The sequence below is a fragment of the Canis lupus genome, chromosome 15 (genome assembly GCF_003254725.2).
Source record: "Canis lupus dingo isolate Sandy chromosome 15, ASM325472v2, whole genome shotgun sequence".
In the NCBI taxonomy this organism is placed as follows: Eukaryota; Metazoa; Chordata; class Mammalia; order Carnivora; family Canidae; genus Canis; species Canis lupus.
Window position 1 is genome coordinate 42,246,395 of NC_064257.1, and position 13,123 is coordinate 42,259,517.

General features: G+C 45.9%; 1 protein-coding gene across 5 annotated transcripts in view; it reads left to right on the forward strand.

The window, feature by feature from the left end:
- Positions 1-13,123, forward strand: part of STAB2 (stabilin 2) — a 140,703-nt gene that overhangs the window by 29,149 nt on the left and 98,431 nt on the right. For all 5 annotated transcript variants that reach the window (XR_003132910.3, XM_049094135.1, XM_049094134.1 and 2 more), the window contains exons 7-12: positions 755-880; positions 1,699-1,895; positions 3,691-3,824; positions 9,548-9,681; positions 11,246-11,328; positions 12,915-13,064. Coding sequence is in view for 4 of the 5 variants with exons in the window: in XM_049094135.1 (XP_048950092.1) it covers positions 755-880; positions 1,699-1,895; positions 3,691-3,824; positions 9,548-9,681; positions 11,246-11,328; positions 12,915-13,064 (824 nt within the window). In the remaining variant the exon portion in view is untranslated. The remainder of the gene's footprint in view (positions 1-754; positions 881-1,698; positions 1,896-3,690; positions 3,825-9,547; positions 9,682-11,245; positions 11,329-12,914; positions 13,065-13,123) is intronic.

Consider the following 13,123-nt stretch of genomic DNA (forward strand, 5'->3'; position numbering starts at 1 on the left):
TTTTATATACCCACTATTCCTTCATTCTTTAGCATTCTTTTGAACTTTCATGGATTTTCTGCTGATAACTATGCTAAAACATTCCCTGTTCAAATAGATATATGGTTTCTGACTCCTGACTGGACCCTAACTAATACATTGCCTATTATTAAAAAACAAACAAACAAAAACCTTAGGTTCCCTAAGATTGGGGCTCCTCTGCTGCATACATACACTGCTCTGCATTGTCCCAGGGGACTTGGGGCTGGAAGAGCTTGTGCAACACTGCCACCACTCTGGCTAGTACTCTTGATATGAATAGTAAACTGTCTTTCACTTCTGAACCAAGGGTCTCATAACTTCTACCAGCATCCGTGGAACTTAGCTTTGCACATTGGATCATATGCCAGATTCCTTATAATTCTTGACAACTATCGTGCTTCCCTATATGATGAAGTACTACGTAGTTATTAGAGATTAAAATAGATCTTTAAGTACCTCCCTAGTATACTGTTAAATTAAAAATCAAGTTGCTAAATATCTTCATAGGTTTCCATTTTGTTTTAAAAAATCATCTAAATAAATTTATAAGTGAAGGTAGAACAAGATTCAGAAAAAGGGTTTGTTTTTACTTCACACATTCTGTGTTTTTTGAATTGTCCACAGTGAGTCTTTCTTAATTACTTTTTTTCATCACAAAGAACACTGCGTTGGTTGAGATTTTTAGAATCAGTTATTCTACTAACGTGGGTATCTCAACCATCTACTTTTGCAGCCATCCCTGAATGTGCAGACCTGCTCTGCCCAGAAAATTCCAGATGCTCACCTTCCAGCCAAGATGAAACGAAACTGGAATGCAAATGCCTTCCCAATTACCAAGGCGATGGCCACTACTGCAAGCGTGAGTCGATTTTAGATCCTGCTCGTTCATTAATTGAGTCTTTTAAGTTACTCAACAGAAAAAAAAGCAAAACCTCACAACCTCCGTAAGATTAACCCAATGGCACTTTTATCTCTCTCTGTGTTAAGTTGAGTGAAATACATCTAACAAGTGCTGAGCACCTGCTCATCCACGATAGCCTTTCACTAAATGGCAGTCTCTCCTTATATCATCAAAGCACATAAATAGATTTTCACACATAGTTTTATATAATTGTACCAATGTTAGCATAAAATGGAGTCTGTCCGTCTTTCTTTCCTTCTTTTTTCCCTTTCCTGTCCATGCTCATTTGCTTTGTGAGAGATTGTGTTGTGTATTGTTTATGAGCATGAATGCTGGTGGCAGACTGCCAGCATTCAGATCCCAGATCTACTTATTACTAGATACATGACCTTGGACAAATTCTTTAACTTGCCTGTGCCTCTGTTTTCCTATCTATCAAATGTGAATAATAATGGCTCCTACTCTAGAGAGTTGTTGTAAGGAGTAACTGAGTTAGTGTATGGCAAATGCTTGGACCGGGCCAGTACATACAAATACTACAAGCATTAGTACTTTCTTTCAGGCTATTTTATATTTAAATCCACACAGAACATGGCATAGCAATATATCAACACAGTATTTGTAGTTATAATCTCTGACAGCCTTATACAAATCTGTTCCACAGGAGGGGGGCACCAGGTGGGTAAGATGAACTGTTTCTTACTCTCTCCCTCTCTTAAAATTATCAAATTACCTGTGAATTTTGATGAGCTCTTATCCTGTCATTGTCTTTCAAGCCATCAATCCATGTTTACAAGCAGTCTGCCACCCTCACGCACGTTGCACGTACCTGGGACCGAATAGGCACAGTTGCACATGCCAAGAAGGCTACCATGGGGATGGCCAGGTGTGCTTACCAGTAGACCACTGCCAGACTAACTACGGAAACTGCTCTACAGAGTCTACAGTGTGCATATATGACGGGCCTGGACAGGTGAGCACGTGATGCAAAGAACTAGGGTGTCTAGAAGTAGGACAGGCCACCAAAGGTACGACTGTGCCATAGGTAGCATTTGTCTGCCAGGTTCTCCTACTTGGCCCTTTCAATACTCAATTTGGGCTTCCTCTCCAGGTAGACCTGCCTCTGCTCAGGGGTAACCTCACTCTGTCCCCTCCCCAATCCATCCTCTGAATTCATACTTTCTCAGATCCCCAGGAAAAACTTAACTGTCCTACCTCCTCTTGTGCTCTGGTCCTCAATGGTGATGGGCAACATATTTAGATTATATTAACAAATTAGGGACAGCCCGGGTGGCTCAGTGGTTTAGTACCGCCTTCAGCCCAGGGTGTGATCCTGGAGCCCCGGGATCAAGTCCCATGTCAGGCTCCCGGCATGGATCCTGCTTCCCCCTCTGCCTGTGTCTTTGCCTCTGTGTGTGTGTGTGTGTCTCTCATGAATAAATAAATAAAATCTTTAAAAAAAAATAGATTAGCAAATTCACTGTTAAACAAGTCTTAGGTGAATATGCCATTGACTTTCACCTGCAATCCTCCATTCTCTCTCATCTTTTCAAAGTCATAGAGGACTCTTGGAACCAAAAATATTCTGTCCCAAAGAGATGAGCACTGACAAAATGTTGGGCAGCCCCAACAGAGAGTAGGGAGCAGTGAGGATATTCTGGGGTGAGACCTTGTCCCTCTAATTCATATCATAACCTTGATGAGTAAAAAGCAGCCAGGTCCAGAGACTTTTCTCAGGAATCTAGTTGAAAAAGCCTTTTCACTGATCCTCACCCATCCATCAACTATTTAACAGAAGCCCACTGTGTCCATAACTGCACATCAAGCTCAGTGGAGGAAATCTATCTGTACAGAAGGATATTGCTACCCAGGTGGAAGGAAAGGCTTCAGCAGAGTCATTTGTTCCCGACAATCCGATCACTCCATGGCAATGCTCATGGAGTTCTCTGCAGAGAATCTGCCCAATCTTATCTTCTGGGGGAAAAAAATGTATATCACATGCCATTTCTGTTATCAATATCTGAGGTGGGTTTGGAAAGAAATGCAAGGAGCTGAGCCTCCATCCTCAAAATGAGGACCCTTATGGGAAAAGCCACATTACACTCTGAGCCAAGTTCCCAGGACATTGGGAGTGAGATTAAAAATAAACTTTGTCTCCAAAAATTGATCCAAGGCAAATTTTTAAGTCTTAGAAGCCCATCATTCGCACAGACGCAAGGCACTCATTATTCCCAATATTCCAGAGCAGAGTTCCTCAACGTTGGAATTACTAGCATTTGGGACTGGATAACCCTTTGTGGTGGGGGCTGTCCCATGCATTGCAGGATGTATAGCAGCACCCCCAGCCTCTGGTGACAAACCCTCCACCCTCTGTTGTGACAATCAGAAATTTCTCTAGACATTGCCAATGTACCTTAGGTTGAGACTCCTAACTGAAAACCACTCTTCTAAAGCAATAATATTTCCCATATGAACCTCAGTCTCCACTCACCGGTAGACAATCTAAAACCAGGTATTATGGAACCAGAAAGGCCCAGCATTAGGAAACAAGAAAGCCAAAAAGGTAAACTTAACAACCAAGGTATAATTTCCCAATGAGCAAAATATATAGACCTGACTCCCAATTCTGAAAACTTAGACAAATTTTTCATTTAAGCCCACACTTTGGACCTGCCAGTTTTTATGGCAAAATACAAACGAATTAGAGAAGGATGTCAGCCTCCATGACTAATAAGAGCCCTTTGTTTTTCTCTCCTGGTCTCCTGAAGTCTCACTGTGAGTGTAAGGAACATTACCACAATTACATGCCTGGAGTGGGGTGCAGCATGGCCGATGTCTGTGAGTCTAAGAACCCCTGTCACAGGAATGCTAACTGCAGTACCATCGCACCGGGCCAACCCAAGTAAGTCTGTTCAGCTCCACACCGTCTTAACATGTGGTGGCCAGTCAATGCTATAAGTTCCCTGAAAGGTAGGAAATGTGTCTGTCTTGATTCCACCTCCTCCCCCACCTAGCACCATGCAAGAAGTATGGTAGATACCAAGTAAATCTTTCTTTAATCACTGAATCATTCAACAATTGTTTCCTTTATAATGACCCTTAAAATGTGCTGACACACGGACCTGGCCTGATAACTTGGTGGTAAGTGGTCAGAGAGTGGGTGAAGGAAACCACTGTCGCCAGGAAAACACTTGTCTGCTGTGATGACAGGCATTTGACCTTGAACATGTATGCCTGCTTCCTCATTCATGAAATATTGCTTGCTGGTGGTGCCAAACAAGACTGGGGAAGGTGAACTAACAGCAGTGCTGTTTCCTGGACTCCAGGTTTTAAGAGAAGGGACTTACCGAGAGTAAAAATATTTGTGTGAAAACTCCTGAGGCAAAAGCAGCTTGTGAGGTGGTAAGAAGGTGGCGTTTGGAAGTGAAAGACCTAGGTTTGAGTCTCAGTGCTGGCAGCTACCAGGTGAATGACCTTGGGAAAGTGACACTGTCTCTCCGGTCTCAGTTTCCTCCATGTATGACATGAGCACGGTGGTGTTTACTATGTTGTGAACATTACATGAGAGAATGTTCTAGAAACGACTATGCAGCTATATTATGTTTAGTGGGTGGACTGGAGCTAGAACTCCAGTATTTGACTTCCAGACAGAGGTGCTACCTCTGTGTCACTTTCTGTTCTCATTGTCATTGGCATCTGTGAAGGACTCTTTGCTGCTGTGACCTCAAAGCCATAGCAGACATCGACCTATGGAACTACTAACGGTTTCTGTGTCTGCAGAGCCCCTTTCTATATTCTTCGAAGCTTATACTTTTTATACTCAAGTCTTGAATGGGTGGATCTGCCCAGACAGGTTTCACGATTGTTGTGTTTTATCCAGGCAAATAAGTAGATCTGTACTCACTGTGGGTAGAGTCAAGAGAGCTCAGGTGTCAGACACCTGGGTCAAGTCCCAGCTCTGCCATTTGCCTTAACCTCTCTGGGTTGTGTTTCCACTCTCATGAGAGGAGAACTGTACTTTTCACTAGGCCTGTGATGAGGATTCCAGAGAATATGTTCACCAGCCTCTGAGCAGAACCTGGCGTGTAGACAGCACTCCACACATGTGAGCGCACACGCCAACATACCACAGTCATACATGCAGGCACGTAGGCACGCACACATATGCGTGGACAGCTCACAGACTTTTTACCATCCTCTCAGAAAGTCTGAGTACAGTGCTTTAAACACTTGCCCTCCTTTGTATTTGAAAGGATAAAATCAGAAATGAAACTGGAAGGAACATCAGAATAATTTAAGCGGCATTAAAGCTTGTGTTTAGAACGTCGGTGGGGCCACCAGTGGATTTTTAGGAGGAGATGTATCACTCACGAACCTCCTTGGCCCTCTTCCCCCCAAAAGATGGACAGTCTGGGAAGGCTGCAAAGAAGACAGAGCTAAAGACTGGCTACATTACACGGAGTAAATATGGGTCTAATATCACTAACTTAGTTCAGGTAATTTAGTTACCTTGGATAAAGATTCATTCTGCTTATGCCTCTTCAAAATGGCAAAGCTTCTAAGCAGAATATTCAAAATCATACAGCGTTAGTCATAGATGTCCACCCAATAAAGAACAAGGTTAAATGTGGGCCCTCTTGCTCATCACTGGGGAGACCTTGGACAGGCCAAGTAACTTTTCCTTCGCCTGACAAATCTGCTAGAGACCTAGAATATCTCCCTGGGAAGAGTGAAGCCGATACATACATGCATCCTTTTAGACTATAAGCTCCATGTTGATGATTACTAAGAAAAATAAATAGCTTCCGGCCCGGCCCGGGCACTGAATTTTAAAGGGCCCTCTTCTAGCCCTACACTAGGTCCACCAGGACAAAGGGTCAAAGGAGTAAGGGACATGATCTCCTAGGGCCCGAGCCCCCCTTATAGACCACACTCAGGTACCTCTGCGTGCATGCTTCCAAACCAGCTCCTAGGACCCACACAAGCTCTTCCTGGTACCATCCTCCCCAGGGTATGGCTAAGAGCTGGTTGTTGGCGGGGGTATGGGTGAACAATCCCATTCCACCACTCTCACAGACACCCCTTTGGCTAGAGTTCCACCCAACTACTGTTCTTGAAACACACCATTAGGTTCCCAGCTTCATACACTTGTGCGTGCTAGTCCCCTTGCAGAGACATTGCCCTCCTCACCTCCCCTAAGCCAGGCTAGCTGATCCTTCACTGTTCATCACTTCTTGGCCTTTGGGGTAAGATCGAGTGATCATTCACTGTTCAGTTCAAGTGTCTCTATCTCTAGGATGTCTTCCCTGGCCCTCGATCACCCTGAACTGTGAAGAGTACACAGCACAGTGGTGATGAGCTCAGGCACTGCCATCGACAGGCTGTGTGGTCTTGAGTGAGATACCTAATCTCTTTGTCCCTCTGTTTCCTCACCTAAAATGTGGCTAATAACAGAACCTACCTCATAGCATTGTTGTATCAGGTAAGATACCAAGGTGAGGCCCGTGCAGAGGTGACTGGAATAGCAGCTATCAATAGAGGCTGGCTATCAGTCTCACCGATCTCCATTCCCAGTTGCGATGGAAGGTCCTTGGGGGTCCCGCCCTCCTCATCTTTAGTGCAACAGCTCCTGTCACTGATTAAAACAATGACATGAGTGACGCTTTGGAGGAACAAATGAATCAGTGAAGGACTGAAATGAACAAGCAAACAAGGGAAGGAAACAACCAGTCAGTCCTTTGGGACACCCTATAATTTCTAGATCTCAGCCAGCACTCCACGTAAGTAATTCCATTGCATAACTTATAAAATGCCAGTGGCTTATGGGTATTTTCAGAGCTGCAAGACAGCAAGAGGCCTTCGCTCCTAATAAAGAAGCAACTTGATTGCAAGGAACATGCCACAGCCACTGAAAGCATTGAAGTCAGGCACCCCATCTCGTGAAATCTCAGATTCTGGACCAAGATTTTAAACAACAGTGAAAAGTGTTTATATCCCACACATTCCATTCGGTGCTGTGACCGTTAAAACAATTCTCCTGACACTCCTAGACCAGCCAAGCCACTGTACGCAGAACAGACTATTGGCCTCACCACAGCTTAGGGAAGTTTTAGAGAGAAACGTACTTGGCAGTTTGTTCAAGCTTCTTCTTGCTATTATCAGCTGTCTTGAAATGACATTCCTGTAATTTAGCACAAGGACTATTGTGTCACCCTAGGAGGTACCAGTCTCCCTGTGGGCTTCGCAAATTCACTGTCCTGGAGTACAGCACCTGCGGAGGAAGCTGGTGCTTGGGTAGGAAACTGTTATTTGACCATGTTGAGTACATGTAACAGTGAAACCACTGTTTCACATTAGTGGTTCCTCCAACTCTATCGACACTTGGGGTCTGGAGGACCTGTCGTTGTGGAGGATGCCCCGTGCATTGTAGGGCACTCAAAGCATCCTTGGCCTCCAGCCGTCGGATACCAGCAGGACTTTTATCTCAGTTATGACAACCAAAAATATCTCTGGACGTTCTCAAGTGTCTCCCGGGCACTCTGGTTGCTCTATAAAAATTCCAGAGTCTCAATCAGTAAATAATCTGCCCATCACCCATCCAACCAGGAGACTCACATGTGTCCCAGAATTATTTTAAGTGGTCCTTTCTCCTAGAACCTGTCCCATATTTCTCTGGGCACAAGTGCTCACTTCCCCCTCTGTGCCCCATAGCATCCTATTCAATCTTCCCTCGTGGTCCTTCTCTGGAACTCCGCTGTGTTTAGGGACTTGCCCTGCTGTATCCTGGCTCCTTCACAGGATGGGTGGCTCCATTTTTCCAATCTCACCAACACTGTCACCATCATTGTCATAGTCATCACCATCTACCAAGTACGGAGCTCTTCCTACATGTCAGTCACTGTGCCAGCTGTCCTTGGTGCATCATCTCCTCCGTTGACAACCCTAAAGGTGTTAGTAAACCCATTTCACAGATGAGGGAGCTGAGACTTCAGGAAGTCAAGTGGCTTTATTTTGTTGCTAAAAATTGTTTGTTTTCAGGCCCATCTTCAGCATGTGAGATACTAACAGGGCCAGACATCTGTTATCATCACCTTTGTAGCCTCCTTCCTAGCAAGCTCCCTAGAATTAAGTAGATACTTGGCAAATAAGCAGTTCGACAATTAGGCATCATCCCAAGTGCTGGATATAATGAGGAGTGAGTGGGATGCAGGTCGTAGGCGAGCTTCCCATCCAGCAGAGGAGATACACCTCAGGCAGAGAGGGCTGTGGAGGAGGAGGTGCCCCCAGGCTGCTCCGATCAGGGAGAGTCAGGAGGCCAGTGATACTCCTTAGAGCAGATCATGCCTGAGCCATGAGGCGAGGCCAAGAGAACATAGCCGGCAGGGCACATGGCCTGAGAAAGACATCACAGTCTTAAAAATTTGCTGAAATTTGCAACATGCAGCAGGAAGGAGACACAGGCAAGTCCCCCAGGCGTCTTATGGGCCAGACCCTCTTCCACGGGTGAACAGAGTCCACGTCGTTTCAAGCTCCAGGGTGCCAGATTTCCCTTCTGGAGAGACCCCTCAGAGGGTTGTGTGAAGGACTGATTTGAGGGGAGGGAAGGGAGGGTGGAAAGGCTGGTGAGGAAGTCAACACAGCCATCTGGGCAGGGGTAATAAAACCCTGAAATAGTTGTTCAGCAAACTTGCTGAAAATAAGTCTGTTTGCCATGGGACCGTTTTTGGAGACACGACTGGACTTGTGAGTGTGTAACCGTCCTTTGGAAGCCTCTCCCCGACGTGAGTCACACCTGTGGGATGGACAATGGTGGCCTCCCTGCACCTCTCACCTTGCCACGGCCCCCCGCCTTGTGTCAGGTTCCTCACTAACCCCGGGACCCTGATGAACGTCTCCTTCCTAAGCACCAAGCACCTTGCCGGCTTCGTCGGTGGCCAGCAAACCTCAGTGACGTAGCAGGGCTGTCCGGAGCCAGCCCCTTCCTGAGCCCAGGAAGCCGATGATTAAATTTTCGGGATTGTGCAAGCTGGCTAATAGCCGACCGCATTTGAGACAGGCCAAGGTGCAGTGTGACCCGCGGGGACAGACCGGGCTCCAACCTGACTCTGCCCAGCACTGGCTCTTAAGTGCGCGCCGGCCCAGCCTGCTAGCACACCTTTACACTTTGTCCTTGACTCTTAGTCTTTTATGAAACTGTTGTATAAAACTGTGGTAAATTTCATTGTTTATGTGTTTATTGCAATTTGAGTGCCAGTTATCTTTCAACCATTCAGCAGGCACCTGCTTAAACCACGCTCTGCGCTAGATCTCAGCACTAACGCAGGGCATAAACATGTGCAGGGCAGCCCCGGTGGCGCAGCGGCTTAGCGCCGCCTGGGGCCCGGGGTGTGATCCTGGAGACCCTGGATCCAGGCTCTCTGCATAGTGCCTGCTTCTCCCTCTGCCTGTGTCTCTGCCTCTCTCTCTCTCTCTGCATCTCTATGAATAAATAAATAAAATCTTAAAAAACAAAAAACATGTGCACAGCCCTCGCTCTTTCTCTGATCTCTAACAGGGAGTTGGTCTGGAGGCTCTCCTTACTCAATGGCTCTAACCCCTGAGGCTGTGTTTTCACCTTCCCCGTAGATGCACTTGCCAGAAGGGTTACGTGGGTGACGGCTCAACTTGTTACGGAAACATCATGGAGCAACTGAGGGAATTAAACACTGAACCCAAAGGAAAATGGCAAGGAAGGTTGACCTCTTTCATCTCACTCCTGGGTACGCGGCTACAGGTGTTGATGGACACGTAAAGGGCAATCATCTTGCAGCCAAGGCACCTGCAAGGCACAATCTTTCAGAAAGGGACAGGGGAGGCATCTATTGTAATTGGGCCCCTAGGGAGGCATCATGCAGGCCAGAGGGAAAAAACAGGCAGCTCTTTCCAAGGAGACAAGGAGGTAGTGCCAAGAGGTCTGGCAGTGCAACAGGTGGTAGGCAGAATGCTGAGGACAGAGTCCTGGGGTCACTGGAGATGAACAAGTCTGCAGTAACAATGTGATAGGGCAGCTACTGATGTGAGGATGGAGACCATTCTCTTTCCCTGGACCTTATGGGTCCTCCAGATGTGAAGCAAGGTTGGCAGTAATAAGGGAACAGAGAGTCACTAAAACCTGGGGCTGTATCCATGGTCCACAGTGGGTGCCAGGGAATTTGGAGAACAGGTGTCAGATCTTCTCACATGTTCCTGGTGTTTAGCATTGTTGCCCCACCCCCTCCCCAGCCACTAATTGTCTGCAGTGACACCAGCCCCTCAGGCAGGGTGACAATCTAAAATGCCTTCATCTTTTCCAAATGCCCTCCAGGGGCCATTACCTAACACCCCCTTGAGAATGAACTATTACATTTGATTGCCCCATTGGACAAGACTTTCAATAAGATACAAATCTGTCCAATCAACAGAAAGTAAAACACAGACTTGACCAATCAACAGAAGCCTTAAAATGTTAATACCAAGGATTCACCAGTCACCAAAAAATGATTTCCCAGAAAGAGCACAAACAGAGGATAGATCAGTGTCACCTTGTTGGCATAGGTCTTCCCACCCAGACTGCACACGTATCCTCCTCTTGCCCAGGCATCTTCCAGGGAGTCAAGTACTTGTGACTTGCTTCTGGCTTCTTACAGCCTCCCTCTGAGGCCTCAGACTATCAGATGACAGCAGGCAGGGGTGACAGTGTCCTTTGCAGAGTATGCCCTCGAGCATTTCCCTGGACAAAGCCCCATCACCTTCCACCCACTTATGAAGTGCTGGTCCACGTTGTCTGCTATGTGACAGCCCAGAGCCCACCCTGCTGTCCCAGCTTCTCCAGCAGGATGGAAACAGCTCCCGCTACGTAACTTGCAGAGCATCATGCAAAATGACAAGATGGGGTCCTTTGTTCAAAAATTATTAAACATTTCACAGCGGCAACAGCAGAGAATTACATCAAGCATGAGGATCTTCTGAGCTGGCCCTGGATGGAACAGGCCTGTGTCTCCACTCACTGTGATGACAAACAGCCCAGAAAGTCAGGCACAGGTCAGGGACCTGCCAGGATTGTCTGAGGATTTTGTCACATGACCCTCACAGAAGGTGTCATCCCAGGGTCTCCTTGAAGCCAAACCATAGTTCTGTAGAACCTCTGGGGCCGTGGCATCATGATGCCTTTTGCTTTCTTGGAGCTTCCCGGGTTACAAGAGCCACACATACCAGTTAGAATAGATAAGCTCATTGCTTGATTTACTCTTCATATGCCGCTGACTCACTTGGTGTTTTCCTTCTTTACATATTTCTATTCCCAAGACAAAACCTATGCCTGGCCGCTAACTAACCTGGGACCCTTCACTGTGCTCTTGCCCACAGACAAGGGACTGAAAGGATTCAATGTAAGTATTTAAAATAAAGTGGTAAACCCACAACAAAATTAAATCTACTGATGATAAGGATGGTGATTTGGGGCGAGGGAGTGGGGGTAAGTAAACGTTTAGTAAAATATGACACCCTGACCACATGTACACTGATTGGAAGACATGTACTTGCATGTCCAGCTTTCTAGAGGGCCCACCAGTGTCCCCTTCCAATCAAGACCCCTTCAAGGGTAACGACTGAGGGATCTTAAGTATCATCACATGATAAATAGAATTTGCATAACGTAAAACTGCTTACTTCCTGCAAGAAGAATTAACCTAACATATAAGCTACATATTCATTCCTTTAAAATCATAATATATAATGGAATCCCTGGGTGGCTCCATTGGTTAAGCGTCCAACTCTTGATCTTGGCTTAGGTCTTGATCTCAGAGTTGTGAGTTCTGGTCCCACACTGGGTTCCATGCTGGATTCCATGCTAGGTATGGTGCCTACTTAAGAAAAAGTCATCATAAATGATGACAGTGGTGGAGGAAAGTAGGAGAACACTGTGGTCTTCTACATGAGCAGCTGCTCTCTGAAGTAATATCATGCAGTGGGAATGAAATCCATGATGCCTGGAGGAGGCATCCTATCATGACGGTGTCAATACAGCTGTTACATTTGCTTTAACAGAGATAATGGACATGCTGATGTGCATAAAAGTGGTTTATCTTAATCCAAGATATTTTGTGATGATAATTTTTTTGCTGCATTGAATAAAAACCCAGGAAGTGCCAGACCCTTCACCCTAATATCCACCACTGTCAGACAATCTGAGATGAATCAGCCATTAAACTTCAGAAGTAGCCTCATGCCCCTCCTACTGGGGAAGAAAACTTACGAATAGGGAATGTCTCTGCACAAGGCACTTTGCATGTGGTCTCTTGTTTAATATATAGATTATTCACACAGAATTAATAAAAAGTATCTGTTGAATGATTGCTGACAAAATTTAATACTGACAAAATGTAGAGTTGATCCAGTGGATTTCAAAAATCCTAATTTTCCTGTTAAAAGCTCTATGGATCTAGTTTGCACTGTCTTTTTGTTGTTGTTGTTGTTGTTTTTGGTTTTTTTTTGCACTGTCTTTTTTAAATTTAAATTCAGTTAGCCAACATACAGTACATCATTAGTTTCAGATGTAGTTTTCAATAATTGATCAGCTGCATCTAACAGCCAGGGCTCATCCCATCACGTGCCCTCCTCAGTGCCAGTCAGTCACCCAGTTACCCCGTCCCCCCACCCACCTCCCCTTCTGCAACTCTGAGTTTGCACTTTCTTTTCACATAACTTCTTGTTTCTTTCCCATCTGCTCTGTGGGCTCAAGATGATTCCTGAGTGCCTACACCTTCCTTACTGCTGGTGGTCTAGGAGGACACGGAACACCACCTCCCACTCTCTAGATGGCACTGCCCCCAAAGTCACCTGTGTCTGAGAAAGCCCAAGCCCGAATTCGGGTACCCTGGCATTGATGTCTCTGAGTGGCCAGTGCATGCCCCATAGCCTCACTTTGTCCTTTAAACACCAATGGAGACTGAGAGAACTGGCTCTTTTTCCTTAGGTAGAAGATCTCTTGGTGGATAAGAAGGCTGCTCAGTACTTTGTGAAACTCCACATAATTGCTGGGCAGATGAGCACCGAGCGTATGAATAACACAGACACTTTCTACACCCTGACTGGGAAGTCAGGAGAAATCTTCAATGGCGATAAGGTGAGGATCTCTCTGATTTTCACTCCCAGAAAAGAAGTGTCTGCTGAGCCAGTGCCCAC